Source organism: Hydra viridissima, unplaced genomic scaffold (assembly GCF_058129835.1).
Source record: "Hydra viridissima isolate aposymbiotic clone 2 unplaced genomic scaffold, HvirCarnegie_v1 scaffold_5, whole genome shotgun sequence".
Taxonomy (NCBI): domain Eukaryota; kingdom Metazoa; phylum Cnidaria; class Hydrozoa; order Anthoathecata; family Hydridae; genus Hydra; species Hydra viridissima.
In genome coordinates this window covers 14,834,927-14,850,876 of record NW_028324304.1, presented here as the reverse complement: position 1 = coordinate 14,850,876, position 15,950 = coordinate 14,834,927, and the positions used below count along the sequence as shown (strand labels likewise).

The window sequence follows — 15,950 nt, the reverse complement described above, 5'->3', positions numbered from 1 at the left end:
AAACAGTCAATGCGGAACTTTATGCTCTACAGATGCAACGATTAAACAACGCCATCCACCAAAAACGACCTGATAGGCAATATGTCGTTCTTCTTCAACACAACAATGCCCGTCCCCACATTGCCATTATGACCTAGGAGGCGATTCAAACGCTTGGTTGGGATGTGCTGCCACATCCTCCATACTCTCCAGACTTAGCGCCATCGAATTTCCACCTCTTCCAATCTCTTTCAAACGCTTTGCGAGGCGTTTCGTTTAACAACGACGTCGAATTACGGGCGTAGTTAGAAGAATTTTTCGAATCGAGGCCGGGCGATTTCTACCGAAGAGGAATCGAAAAACTCGTTGAACGTTGGGAGCAAGTCGTAACAAATAACGAAGAATACATTACTGATTAAATTGTTATATCAAATTTAGAAAAACGGCAAAAACTTATCGGACAACCCAATATTATAATATACTAGATGTCTAACTTGCGGAATTTTATTGGACGAAAAGTGAAGCCGCTTTTTTTGTTTAAAAATTGAATCCGCCATTTTTAATAACGGCAAATGCTATATCCAACGTGCGAAATAAAAGTTAAAAATGCATCTTTTTGCCCGAATTAGAAATGGCTTCCATGGCTTCACTTTTCGGATCGAAGTTAGACATCTAGTATATATAATATATCATTGAAAAGATATGGGTTGTATAAATATGACTTTTCAATCGCATTCGAAAATTTTTCTTGTTTTAAATTTTCTAACAATAAAGCCTTTCAATAAAGTTCCCACCAAAAAAGTTTTTCTTTTAGGGTAAAAGAAATTAGTTGTCGGCACGAACAGAATTTTATCATTTTTCCAAGATAAACATTTGTAAATTTGGGAACTTTTCTCGTGTAAAAAAAGTTCCGTCAATGATAAAATAAATTTAAAATGACTAAAAAAAAGTATAGTGAAGTATAAAAAATCTTAAATAAAATTCTTTGTCATGGTCTGGTTTCATTCAACTACTTGGTCCTTCATTCACCAGGCTTAATTTGGTGTAACTTTTGAGTATTTTTTCCCTCGACTACTCTATAAGCTCCATAATATATTATCTCCATAATTCCTTTATGCATTATTTTTTTAGTAGGCATATTTCCTTAACGGCTTTTTTATAATTCATTTGATAAACCAAATTCTTTTAAAAAGTTATTGAAATTTACAATTATCTTGCAAAATGCGGCCAGATATTTCATATTTTCGTTTTTCATATTTCATATATTATTTCATTTGTCATAAAAAGCACATATAAGCCCATTTACTTTTGTCAAATCAAAATTAGTTTATATATAGCTGGTAAATCATACCATGTTAATATTAAATACTTAGTTATTTTTGCGGTTTGCCATAAATTGGCTTTGCTAGATTCTTTAAAACTGTGACAAATTATTTTTTTCTTTATTGTATTTACATTCATTTTATGTATAAAATATTTATTCTTAGCAATATAGTAGATAGAGTAGTTCCCTGGACATGAAACCGATGCGCTCTAGGTGGCTACAAAACCAGTTGATATTTTGTATTATTTATTACATCTTTAGTTATACATGTACTAAAGTAGTTAAGTAAATGATCTCAATTTCTATATTATCATTAGCGTTATTTCTTAAAGTGTTAAGAATGTCTAGCTATATAAAGTTAAGCTTAAAACCTGATTTTATCTCTGTTATCTTGAATAACTAAAAAGAAAATTGATGTGACTGGTTAGACGAGACCAAGACTTTTCGACGAATCCGACAGATTTTAATATAATTTAGTTTTTATTGTTTAAAACAAAAGATTTGTAACAATGCACAACAATCGCGGTTCGCAAAAAAAACAATAGGTTGCACGTCCATCTCTTATAGATCCATGTTAAAAGTCGTTTTGTTTCTCCCGAGAAAAAAATTTGTCAAAGATCCAACTCAGACCTATTGAATACAACCCAGAAGACGCAGTAGAAATTTTGAGCTCTGATCTTGACATTTCTGATTCAGAAGATGAGTTTGTACATTGGCAAAGTTCATGAGGTAGTAGAGCTGCTAGTGGGCAATATTAGACAAATGAACGGATTTTTTTGTGTGGAAGAAACCGCATTATAAACTTCTTTAGTTTCTTCTTCGGAATTTCTTCTTAAAAATCATCAAATCCAACAATTTGAAGAGATACGAATTGTCACACGAATTAAGCGTCTGCGCTTAATTCGGGTGACAATTCGTATCTTTCCAAATTGTTGAATTTCGCTCTTCCGACACTGATACCGATGCTTGACAATATTGATCTCGTTTAAATCGAAAGATTAAGAGACCTAAAAAAGTAGATCTTCTTAAAAAGATACCAGACGAAGCGAGAAATAATTATACATTATATATACTTTTTCTCCTGTTTTAAAAACAAAACAATACTTTGTTAATCATTTTTCACAACTTTTTTTAAAAAAAAAAAAAAATTTTTCTTATACTCAAAATGTAATCACATGATAAATAAACAATACATTTTAGGGGAAATGCTGTTTTACCTACTCTATCTATTGCATTTCGAAATATTTCAGACTGACAGGTTAACTCTTTAGTTGATATATATTATGTGATTAAAATTGGAATGGGGCTTCTATATGTATTTAATAAACTTTGCTTCGCCTGATGTAGAATGCTTGCCAAACATGTGGCTTGCCGAGTTAAACGAAGTATCTTATATTAAATTCTAAATGCCAGATTAAAAAACCTGAGGAATACCTTATACAAAAACTCAACGCCGAATTGACTCAAAAATAAAAACTGACGTAACAAGCTTATAGTGCAAAAACGATTTTTTCGGCACAACTGAAAGTTTTAGCTCTGTAGCTACACTTTCAACCATTCTGAAATTGATCTGTTATGAATAAATGCAGGTGGTATAGTATATCTAATTACTTTTTTTTTTTAAACTAAAGTATAAATGATACATTTTCTTTAGAAATAAATTTCTTTGATTTTTAGTCATCGACCGTTTAAAAGCATGGTGTTGTTATCTTACTATTTAGTAATGCACATCACATACATATTACCTTTATCGTTAAATCAGTTAGCTACAAATGTTGTACATACAAAATTAGGCTGTGAAATTACAGTATGGTTATAATATTTTTACCACTTTATCATCAAACTGTCCGCTTAATTAAAAACTAACCTTACTGTTAAATATAAAAATGTTCAGGAGAGCGCTTTTAAGATATAAATCTTTAAATTTAATATTCAACATTAAAGGTTAAGTTTTAACGGCTCTAATACGACAACAAATTTTCTTTTAAACATATCAGTTGGGTTTGTTCTGAAAGAATGTAGATAATTGAAATTTTAAATTTTTGGTGTCATTTTCATAAAAAGTGTTAAGTTTGTTCTTTATCAAGGGGGCGATAAAGTTACTATCAGTTAAATACTTTTTTTTTTATAAAATTATCAATATCAGTATATTTTTTGTTATTAAGAATGTTGCAAAACACAAAGCATTGCAAGTAGTGATTCATTAACAAAAAGACATGACCTAAGTAAGATAAAGCAAATACAAAAATAACATAAGAAACAAAATCCACAAATTTTATATAGCATCACTCACAAAATAGATTGCTAAAAGAAATAAAAGATAGTTAAAATAAATGATGTAATATATTATTTACATTTATTTATACACATATACAAAAATAAAAAATTATAAAATAATACTTATAATCCCAAAGAAAAGTTGTAGAGGTTAAGAATGTATATTAACTTAGTCTTTAATTGTTTTAATTTAGATCCTTAATTATTCTAAAGCTCCATAAAACATGATAAATTTTATGATGACAGTTAACAGATATTGCATGGAATGTATTAAGGAGGGTGAGTTCCTACCATTACAGTTTGTGATGATGAACCTAAAAAGTGGGATGTGGCTCTGTCCAAAAAAAGAGGTAACAATTTTATATTTCTTAAAAAAAGATTGTAAAAAGTATAAAGAAAAAATAGTTATACCTGGTATTAGAGCAACATGCTTTTAGTCAAGAATCTGCCAAAATGCTTTAAAAACCAAATAAATTGCAAAAATTGAAATCTAATAAGTCCACAAATTTTCCTATAGAGAAGGTCTTATCTATTTTTGCTCATTTTTTTTTTGTTATAAATACAAATATGATACACTAAAGTTTGTCTCATACTTATTTCAAGAGATATGGTGGTCCAAACTTGGCAAGAAAGTCAGTTTTTAGTGACTTTTTACCTAAACTATAAATGCCTTGTAACCAGCTAAGTCTGCTCATTCTTATTTGTTTATTGTCATTATTTTTACTAGATATTCTTTGGTGGTAATGCAATCTAAATGTTGTCTGCCATTGTTAAACTTTTTTTAAAAAAATTATTTAAAATATATATAGAATTAAGACTGATTACAGTCTCATAAAATCAGTAGTTCACTGGGATGGAAAGCCTTTTCCAGGTATATCAGGAAATTGCCAGTATTGCTGTCCTCTCTTGCTGATGGCAGCATCAAGCTTGTTGAATTTCCAAAGTTAGATTCTGGAACAGGTAATGCTGCAGCACAAGAAGTTAATGAGCAGCTACAGTCATGGCACTGTGAGTCTCTTTTGGTGTGTATGTCTGATGATTTTATGGTTTGCTTTGGTCCTGATATTATATTTTTCAAACACTTTTAGGATCAGGTCCTGATATTATACTTTTCAAATGCTTTTTGGAAAAGTGGAGTTAACTGAATCATGAACAGCTATTACCCAGGAGTGCTCCACTACTCCCAGCACCACACTGATCTGCAAGAGTTGATTCAGCACTAGCTGAACAAAAAACATCCAAGGGAAAATTACTTAGTGCAACTGTCACTTGCTGGTTTACTGACTGGTTTGGATGTTGTACAACCAATTCAGAAATCTGGTGTCATTCCCAGAGCACATTGGATGGTAAAGGTAGTGTATGCGCTAAATATGGAGCTGCTGGTTGAAGGAAATGAGGCCATCATTCATCTCATAGCCAATGAACTTCAAACACTTTAAAGACTTAATTGATTTGTTGTCCTAGTCTACATATAGGTGTGTTTAAAACATGCTGTGGATGCACCTGTGAATGACATTCAATTCCTTAAAAGACTCAGTTCTTTTGACAATGAAAGGCTGAAGAAAGCTGAAAGAAAAAAGACATTTTTGATACCTTAGTCCTGAACTTGCAGCTTTGGCATTTTTCAACAGAGTACAGGTCACATTTGCTCACAGAATTACCTAGCACAGTTTCTGATCATTGTTCGAGATACTTGACATTGATAATGGGTTTCTTAAAGTTCCTGTTCAGGCCTTCCCAGAAAAACAGTCATTCACCATTGCTTATGCAGCTGTTTAACATTTAACATATGTCAATGACTGTGCTGAGTGTGGCTTTGCATTGAGGACTTTAATCAACAAACATAAAATGATCTGCAAAAGCAGTACCTACTGCAAGTAATGGAACAACATTGCAAAAACTTCAAGCAATCCAATCTGAATGAACTAAAAGCTATGTAGATTTTAGAACTTAACATTCAATTTATGTTTCCCAACTCTATGAACAGGCAAATTTCAATAATTACTTGTTATAAATGTGTGTTGTATTATAAGTGTTTTTTTGCTCAGTTTGGACCACCATACCTCTTGAAATAAGAATGAGACAAACTTTGTTATATTTGTTGTATTTGTATTTGTCACTTAAAAATAAGCAAATATAGATAACATCACCTTCTCTGTGAGAAAACTTATTGACTTATTAGATCTCAAACTTTGCAATTAATCATTTTTAATGCATTTCAGTGGTTAAATACAAAACTTTAGTCCTCTTGGACACCCCTAAACATCATTTGATTGGCCTCATTTTTGGCAAGTAATTAAAGTTCAACAAAAGGAAATTTTTTGGAGGTTAAACCCAAAACTTTACAAACTATACTTTTTTTGGGACACCCTTATGTATGTATGTATGTATGTATGTATGTATGTATGTATGTATGTATGTATGTATGTATGTATGTATGTATGTATGTATGTATGTATGTATGTATGTATGTATGTATGTATGTATGTATATTTTTTTGTGTGTGTGGGTGTGTGTGTATATGTATATGTATGTGTATGTATGTATCTGTGTATTAGGGCGACAAAAAAAAATCAAAGTGCTCCAAATTGAACTCTCAACCCTTTATTGTGCTCCTTTTAACTAAAAAATAAACTGTGAAAAATATTATATGTAGGATATTTTCATATCTAGGGGTTGCTCAATGAGCTTGATATTATCAGAGTTAAGGGTCAACGTAAAATAAAAACGAATATACTTTTTTTTTTTATTATTACGAAGTTTTAATCATTTTATTCAAGTTTAGTGTTATTTATATGATTTTAATCAATGTTTGATTCAGGTTGTTTGCTTGTTTTTATTAATGCATTTACAATTGTAGACTTTCACATATCTGGAATTTGATGTCCATGTTCTTCTACAATTTGTAAAATATATTGCAAATGAGTTTCATCTTTTGTCAAGATTTTTGTGTAATCTGAAATGAGTTTCACTGCTCGTTCAGCTGTGTCATTTACAACTTTCATAGAATTAACAATTTTATGTGCATCCTGGTATTCTGTTATTGTACTCCACTTGTCTGGGTAATTTTCCTTCATAAATGTCCAATTTATTCCAAGCAATTCAAATACAAATTTTAATCTCTTTTCTACAAAGTCATCTAAGTTCATGCTTACAATTTTATCCATTAATCCTTTACCTTCAAGCCTTTTTACCTGGGTTTTATTAGCTGGCTTTTCAAGCGCAAGCAACATATTTTCTTTAGTTTGGTTATCAACCTTATTGCTGTAAAAAGAGAGGCTCACAAGGTGTTCAGTTAAATACTATAAATGTCCTGCAATGGCTTTTATGGCAGATTCAGCCACTTCTTTGTCAAATATTTTGAATTTGTTCAATTTCCTAATCAGTGTCAAGTCATTGTGAGGAGCAGATGAAGAAATGGGAGCCCGAAACCAATAATCCATGTAAATCAATATTGAAAAAATTGAAAATCGTAGAAGATTCTACTCTTCATTTTTTAAATTAAAAGTTAAATAAAATTGATGTCGAAACAAGTAGATTTGAATTGAGTACAGTGCTTTTGCCATCCATCGTGCTTGTTGGATGGCGCCAGGAGAACAAAAAGTTATTCCCCTTTGGCCTGGAGGAGTTTTTCCTAAAAAATTATCGCAAGTTGCAAAAATTCTTTGTAATCGTTGCAAGGTTGTTTTGATCCTTGCAATCATATTTACACTAAATTCTACAGCTGATGGTACAAGTGAACAATATACTTTGAGATTTGCATCAGTTAAGAGCCATGATTCAGAATTAAGTTTACTACACTGATTATGAAATCGTTGAAACAACTTAACCTCTGAACCAGAAGATGTTCCAAAACAAGTTTTGTAAACATGGAGTAAAATCACTTCATGAATATGGTGTCGACAGGCTGTGTGTAATAAAGACTTTCCAATTAATTTTTCCAGCAAGGTAAAAGCACCTGAATGCATACCTGTGTTGCTTGAAGTAGTATCAAAACAGAGTGCCACAATTCTGTCATATGATATTTCCCAATCTTTTAAAGCTTGTTCTGTTGCGTAACTTATTTGTTCACCAGTGCCTCTATCCAGTTTTGGGACTGACAACAGTTTTTCTACATCATATCCTGTCACTAATATGGGCAGTCAGTCCACTTCATTTCTGCTTGTCAAATTGGATAACAATTTTCTGTCCCAATGTACAGTTAATGGAACATGTGGTTTGAACTCTAAAATAATTATTTTTGCAACTTCTTTCCAATTTTCAATATGTGTACATCGAAGAGATTCATATGATGTAGAAAAATGTTCAATATTGCCACCTAACCCTTGACAAGTTGTAGACAAAACCAAGGGACCAGAACAATTGGGGATTTTCAAACGATCAAGAGCTGAACAAAATGCTGGAGTAATCACTTTCTTTTTTTCTGTTTTTTTCACTCTTTTTCAGTTTCTTTGCTGATGATGGAATAAAGTCATCTACTTCATTATCTGTACCTTGAGAGGAGTCTGATTCTCTCAAAACTAGGTCTGTGACAGTTGAACACATTCCTTCTTCTTTTCTTTTTAACTTTTCTGTTTCTCTTTCTTCATTTGCTTTTTTTCTATCTAAAATACGTTGTTCTCGTTTGAATAATTCACAATCAACTGAACTCATAATTGGCCTTTTCTTCCTTCTCTTTGTAGTGTAAGAAAGGTCTTGTCTTCTTCTATTGACATTAAATTTAAAGCATCTTCATGAGCAATATCAAATAGTTCTTCAATTTCTTGAGAAAAAGTTTCCACATTTCTTTGTTGAGTTTCTGTTTTTCTGCATTTATTCTTTTTCAGCTTTCTGTATTTCTCAACAAGTTTTTCAACATGTATTATAACATGATAACATTGCTTTGTTGGAATTCTAGCTTTTTGCCAAAACTCTAGAACCTGATCTGCCACAAGGCCTGCACTTTCTTTTACATTGTTATGATTTTTAAAGAAAAAATAAGGTTTTAAGACTTGTCTTTTAGATGGCAACTTGTGCCCTGGAATCACAGATGTAGCTTGACCAATACACCATAGTTTGTTTTGATTTCTTGTCTCCATTAACAATAAATCAATTTTGAAAATATCTCTCTAATAATGTGTTTTAAAAATGTATTTTGTATTTACAGGATGATGCAATAATTTTAGCAATAGTGCAATACTGATGCAGTAACTTAACTGGATGATGAAATATTACAGTGGGTGTTCTAAATGCCAGCCAACTTATTTTGTTTTTAACTTTTTACTTTTCTAAAAAAAAACAATGTATATTATGCATAGCTCATTAGATTAACAAATAATAAAGTATTGATAGCATTCTCAACTTAACTAGTAAAATAGAAAAGATAAGTCATAAAATATGAAAAATATATATAGTTATAATAATAATAGTTATAATAATAATAATGTATTATTATTATTATTATTATTATTATTATTATTATTATTATTATTATTATTATTATTATTGTTATTATTATTATTATCATTATTATTATTATTATTATTATTATTATTATTATTATTATTATTATTATTATTATTATTATTATTATCATTATTAGCATGTCTTTATTATTATTATAGAACTGTTAAAAACATTTTAAAAATTATGAAAATCATTAAATATTAAAATAAAAAAAAGATTAGCAAAGAAATATGTTGTAAAGTGTTGTTTTTTAAATATATTCCATATATGCATTTTGATTCCTATAAAGAAGCTATTTTCTCAAAGAATTATTATAAGAAATTAGTAGCATAAATTAAAAGGTTCACACTCGTATTAACAATCAAAAATATTTGGCCATTGAGAATATTCTTATCTTATGTATTTTAACATTTACTCAAGATTTTAACTCAAGGAGAGTTATTTGATAATTCAAAGAATCTTAAAAAGCTGTCAATCATCAAATGAGTTTATTTTTAATGACTGAAGTTCATTTTTATACTCATCTAAATGTGTATTTTTATTGTTGTAATGTAAAGATATGGTTAAGGAATAGTTTAAAATGAAGTCATTGTGCATATGTTTATGATCTTGTTGTGTATTATTGTAAGTGCTTACTTTTCTATTTTACATTTAGTGTGCATTTCCAATGAATTCAAGTCTTCTAAATGATTACATAGAAGATAATATTAGCAGTGAAAAAGCTCTCATTCTTACTAGCAAAAAGAAACAAATTAAAAAAAAGGTTTTTCTTTGTAGTTTTTTATTTCTTTTAAAGTATTTTTGTTGGGGAGTTTTCTTAAAAAACATTTAAGTTTATATCCTGATATTACTTATATATTCAAATATATGTATTTGATAGTATAGCATATTCACATGTAGAATGTATAGCTGTGGTGAAGCTAAAGAAAATATTTAATGTTTTTATTTTACTTTATAGAAAAAGCGGGATAGCTCTGTCTTAACTGTAGATAATGTTCATAGAACTTCGCAACATGCCTCACAGAGTTGTCTGACTACTTCAGTAGGGAGCCTGGCTTCATCCACTACAACAACAATAGCAGGCAGTACAGGAAGTTCAACTTCAGAAAAGAGTTTTAAATGTGGTCCTGAGTATGTTAAAAAATATCCTCTTTGGGAAAATAAGGATTTACTATGTTGGCTTGATACTGCTTTATCATTGTTGGTATTAAACACTTCATTTCAAAAGCATTTCTCTGAAGAAAAGAAACAGTGTTTTCTTTCGCTTATCTATGAAGAGTACTCTAAAGTACAATCTATTTATCAAGTAAAAAAATTATACAATCATGTTAGAAAACAACTAGAAGAGATTCGCTATGATGCCCTTGAGTACTTAAAAACAAAGTTATTAACAAAATGCAATGAAGAAGATTCTCCTCTGTTCTCACTTCCTCTTCTTCTAAAGACAGATACAAAACTGTATGAAAAACTTGAAGTCAATTATAGGTCCCAGTTCAAGTGTCAAAAGTGTCAGTTTGAGAAATTTAATAGGTAAGAAGTGTTTAAAAATAGGCATGTATTTTGCATGAATAAATGTTTATTTAATTAATATATTATTATCATGTATGAAAGTATATTCATATTAATGATATTTAGCACATGACTAAAGTTTATCAGATAATTTCCTAATTTAATAAATCAAGATTTAGGCTCAAGTCAGAATATTAAATTGTAAACTGCCCTAAACTAAAATTTGAATGCACTAGACCACATTTTAGGCTCAGCTTAGAATTATCAATAAAAAGATGGCTTTTGTTCCCCCATTTTCATTAGAAAACCTCCTACATCACTGCAGAACACCAGGATGTTCTGACAGAAGAAAGTCAAAAAATCTTTCTCTCTTTTGATATGAAGTTTTGTTTCCAAGTTGAATTATATACTTTTAATTTAATCTGAAGGCCAATAATTCAGAAGCCTATTTTGAATGGTTTAGATACCTGATGAAGTCACTCAGCTTCTGCTGGATGAAACATTGAGTAATGACAGGTTTTACAAATTCACCTGTTTTCCCTAATGAGTTCTCTAACCATATGACATTCATCATTATATTTTAGCAGTAAGGATATGTCAATATGTTTTGATCATTTCAATAAACCATTAGTGTTCTTTCAGATGATCTCTCAGATTTCCTTTCATTGTTGTAAATGCTCCAGGAGAGTTTTGCATAAATATGGGGGGCCTATGGTTCTTTCTCTCCAAGTTGGATCTCAAGTTAAAAAAGAGAAGTTTCCTATTTTCATTCAAATTATACAAAAAAAAAAAAAAAAATGCAGTAAAAGATATTTGGATGGTTTAAGCAATTTCTATGTGAGGGTTTCAATCTAAAGAGCTAGTCTCAATCTGAAACAAAATGAAATGTTTTCTTTTATTCATTATTTTTAGTTAGATATTGTGTTGTTATTTTTAGTATTGTTGAATAAGATTCTTAAAACTTTGAATTTAGTAAAGGAAAAAAATTAATGTATTTTCTTTTTCTTTGACACAAAATATTTTTAACTATTTTTTACATTAAAAAACCTTTTTACATTAAATCTTTGTATTTCTTTTAAAATTCATTTTCAGTTTATATTCTTTTTGTTTATCTTTATATTTATACTTAATGTAGTGCATTTTATTAAATTTATATTTCTTATGACAAGTTTTGTAATACAGTTACGAGAGTTTGTCTTTAAACAAGATTAAACTTTTTTTTTTGAAGGTTAAATTTTAAAATTTTACACTTGACCTGCCAGAAATTTAAAAGTCTTATAAGACTATAGTCAATCCATAGTACACTTAATGTTTATTTTTCAGTTTTCAAAAAGTTGTAATCACCCTGCCCAATACAAGCACAGAGTTGAATTTTAATGACAATATATTCTTTAAGAGAGCATGTTTCAGATGTAACAATGCAGATCAAGTCAACAAAATTTTTATCGAAAAGTAAGTAGGTATCCTTATTATGCTGTTAAGAATAAGTACCATATTTATATGTTACTCACAGAAGGGGGATAATAAAACAAGTATAAAATTTATTTTCACTCTTTTGAAACCCAAATTTGAGCAGCTTTTTGCTCTAATCTGGGTTGCAAAAAAGTGAAAATAAGTAATTTGGTTCTCAAAGGAGTGGAAAGGGGATTTGCAGTGGGAGTTGGAAGTCTAAATATTTGCAAAAGTGAAGGCAGAGTAAGACTACCTTTTGAACCTGTATATCAGAGAAATCAATTTCTAATAATTTTATGTTGACATTATTATTTGGTCTTATAAAGAATCCTTTGAACTCTTTCTATCTCCAGGAAAGCATCACATCAGAAGCTCTTACTATCTTTTATTTTATTCAGATACCCACCTGTGCTATTTTTTCATTTCCCACAAGGAGTACACAACCAGGCGTATTGGAAGGAACTATCATTCAGTACATCTTCAGGAGATGAGTATATGGTTACACAAGTTATACAGTATTTGAATAAGCGACGCCATTTTTTACTATGGAGTTTTAGCTATTCAGGTAATTTGAATTTTCTGTTTTTTGCTTTGTGAAAAGTCACATTATGTCAAATGTTAGTAACCACTTAATTGCTTTCATTGGCTTTCTATGTGATAGATTGCGTTGTAATTAAGAATATTTTTTAAGTTAACTTTACTGTTGACAATCAAAGTTGATCACAGAAATCTGGGAGATTTAAAACACTGCAGTTAGAGACTAATTTTGAAATCTAGTCTCCTGCTGAGTTTTACATATCTTTCGTTATGTTCTTACCCCTCAACAATTGCCAATATGAGTTGCTAGCACTAGTTTATTGGGTATTGTTTTCTTTTCATTCAGTTGCTGTTCTTGTTTTCTACGTTTATTTAAATTTACTTTTTCTTCGAGATAGCTTCGTCCTCAGATTAAATTTAAGTTTTATGAATTTTGATTTTAAAGAGTTTTTTGAGTTTTCTTGCTAACTTGCATAATCTTTAAGGTGAAACTTAAACGGGAATGAAAAAAGCCAGAGTTCCGTTACGTTTGCTTCTGAGCAAACGATGATTACACTCATTAAATTCTTAAGCTCCGGTTAACAAACAGGACTTTAAAAACCACACTATAAGCTATACTAAAGCTATTATTACACTCGCTAGATAACAGCAGTATCAAAATTAAAGCTGCAGAATGTTTCTTAAGAACGTTATCATATTTGTATCGTTGAACAGCGCGATTACGGCGTGTGTCATAGTTAACATATTGGGAAAAGTTTTCAATGTACTGTAGTCTTCCACGGAAGTCTCCACTTCTTTCCTCTTTTCTCTCGCTTATAAAAAATAACCCACAAAAATTATGCCTCAATGTCTCAGTTGTACTTTACTTTTGTGTATATCGAGTATTAAGTTTCCTGAAAAGATCAGCAAGTCGAATATTCGTTTGGTAAGTACGACTGCCGTTTATTCGGCAACTTTGTGTCGAATTTCGATTGGTTCGTATTTCGCTTTTTATATTACGTATACATTTAATGTGGTTGTTGTTTAATATAGCTCTCTTTCTCGTTTTAGATTGGTGCGCAAGTTGAAAGAGTTTTAGCTGACAGGAAAACTTAGTCATTTTAAATGCGGGCCAATAAGGGAATAATTAAATGCAAGATTTAAAAACAACTCTTTGAGTTGAAAGCCATGAGCATGAAAAAAAAATAAATTTGAAAAACAAAAAAAATGAGTGTTAAAAAAAATTTGGATTCATTTTAAAAAGTGTTTCTGCTAACAATAACATGTAATTGAATCGATTATCATTTTTTCATTCAATGTGTTTGATCTATTATAGAAAAGCTATGGCTGTGCGCAGACGACTTAAACGATCCTGTAGCTGAGTACAAGTTTACTGTCCCGCAATGCCCTGCTTCCGAAGTGCATATCCTTGTATGGGAAAAGGTGGAAAACTTATCTTTTCAAAAATTTGCAAGAGAACAATTTTCAAACAATCTTCAGAATTTATCCATAAGTGGCGGATATCCATCTGCTTCATCGAGCATTGACGGATTGTCACCGTTAGGCTCGCCTTGTCAAGCTAAAAACTCTAGTATAAAAAACTTAATGTATGACAAGCGTTATAAACCTTATGTTTCGCGAATGAAATCTGAAGTCTTGACTACAAAATCAACTGTCTCAGAGACGGTTAAAACTTTATCAGAGAAAAACATTGATAATCGAAGCAAAGTGAACGATAGTTTCCCAGTGTTTGACAATAAGTCCGTCGTTATCTCAAATAATCCTGACATTCAAAACAAAAAAACTTTTATTCCTTCGCTTGATGGAATTCTGGAACGTGTGAATACCGTTCTTGACGGAGATTTCGACGAACTTTACAATGACGTGTTAACAGAGTCTAGTAATAATCATAAAGCACATTTTGATGTTCGTATGGATGATCTGTCTGAACTTGAAATGTTTTTAAGCTAAAAAAATTTGTTCATGCTTTTTGATAAATAAAATTTTCTGATTTTTTTTTTTTCGAGTTTGGAATGTGTTTGTCTTTTATTCTATCAAATATTTCCCTTTTACCCCTGATTTCTCTTTTACCCTGATTATTATTATTATTGAATCTTATTTAATAAAAAAAAGAAATAAAGTTGTTGCTGTTTTTGTATTCATTTTCATGTCATTCGTGGTTTTTCTTTTCAATTAATTCTTTTATTTTTGATATTAAAGCACCATAAAAATGTTTCGTTGCTACAAGTCAGTTCAACGAATTATTCCTGATGGTACAATACGATCGTGTGCAAATGTTGGTCAGCACGCTTCCGATAGCAATTCACGATACTTACTATTAGTAATACCTGTGACAGCATTTTGCCTTGGTACATGGCAAGTAAAGCGATTGGTGTGGAAGCGAGAACTCATCCGCGATCTAGAGGCTCGCACTAGTTCCGAACCGGTGGCTCTTCCTTCTGATATCTTATTTCCTGGGAAGATTAATGAAATGGAGTACAAAAGAGTAATTGTGCGTGGAAAGTTTGATCATACGAAAGAAATCTTTCTTGGACCACGATCTAAGAATGTTCCAAAATCAATTAGCAATGGTAGCTTGGTATCTTCACGATCAGATAGTGGTTACCACATCGTTACGCCTTTTATTTTGAACACAGGGGAGCGAATATTAGTAAATCGTGGGTGGGTGCCTTTAAAAATGAAATCCCCGTTAACCAGAACACAAGGCCAGGTTGATAAGGAAGTAGAGTTGACAGGTTTAATTCGCAAAGGGGAAAAAAGACCACAGTTCACTCCGTCTATAAAAAAGGATAGTTTAGAGTACCATTATTGTGACGTAGATGCATTTTCTAATATATTACACACAATTCCTGTTCTCATAGATGCTGATTTAGCTTCTTCGGTTGAAGGTGGTCCTTTGGGTGGTCAGACAAGAGTCAGCGTACGCAATGAGCACTTACAGTATATCCTGACTTGGTATTCACTCAGCGCGGCGACATTTTATATGTTCTCTAAAATGCGTAGAAAACCAATTTCTGTTTGAACGATCTAAGTTGTGCGAGTAAAGACTTATCTTTTATTTATAGCTTTCGTATCACTGTAATATTCAAGTTTTTTTTTATCTCTAGCTACTTTAGTCTAAAACATATCAAAAAAGGACAGCAATCTTGAAAAAAATTTTATCAAGATCTCCGCAATCATCTAATAAGTTTTTCATATCTCTCCGCAATCATCTAATAAGTGTAAAGATTACTTGAAAGGAATCAACAAAAGTAATTTTGACAATCATTTTTAACAACAGTTATACTATTACTATTACTTGCTACATCGGCCTAAAATTTCTAAATTCCTAAAAAAACATAATTATAACTAACATGCTTTTAAGAACCACTGGCACTATTATCAAATACTGTGTTTAATTAACCATGTTAGCGGTTACACTTGTCTA

General features: G+C 30.7%; 3 protein-coding genes across 6 annotated transcripts in view; all 3 read left to right on the top strand.

The window, feature by feature from the left end:
- Positions 1–15,950, top strand: part of LOC145189440 (ralA-binding protein 1-like) — a 138,052-nt gene that overhangs the window by 14,215 nt on the left and 107,887 nt on the right. The gene's annotated exons all lie outside the window — the stretch shown is intronic.
- Positions 2,737–14,536, top strand: LOC145189101 (SUMO-specific isopeptidase USPL1-like). 2 transcript variants are annotated; one of them, XM_090086716.1, is made up of 7 exons: positions 2,737–2,892; positions 3,775–3,930; positions 9,681–9,788; positions 9,984–10,555; positions 11,858–11,986; positions 12,385–12,551; positions 13,839–14,536. In XM_090086716.1, exons 2-7 carry the CDS (start codon positions 3,805–3,807, stop codon positions 14,471–14,473), a joined length of 1,737 nt encoding a protein of 578 aa, XP_089942842.1. In that variant the 5' UTR covers positions 2,737–2,892; positions 3,775–3,804; the 3' UTR covers positions 14,474–14,536. The 2 variants fall into 2 exon arrangements, with proteins under 2 accessions (XP_089942842.1, XP_089942843.1); XM_090086717.1 differs by having other exon boundaries at positions 13,574–14,536.
- On the top strand, positions 14,598–15,802 carry LOC145189104 (surfeit locus protein 1-like). Its single transcript, XM_080065676.2, has one exon. It carries the CDS (start codon positions 14,733–14,735, stop codon positions 15,543–15,545), a length of 813 nt encoding a protein of 270 aa, XP_079921802.2. The 5' UTR covers positions 14,598–14,732; the 3' UTR covers positions 15,546–15,802.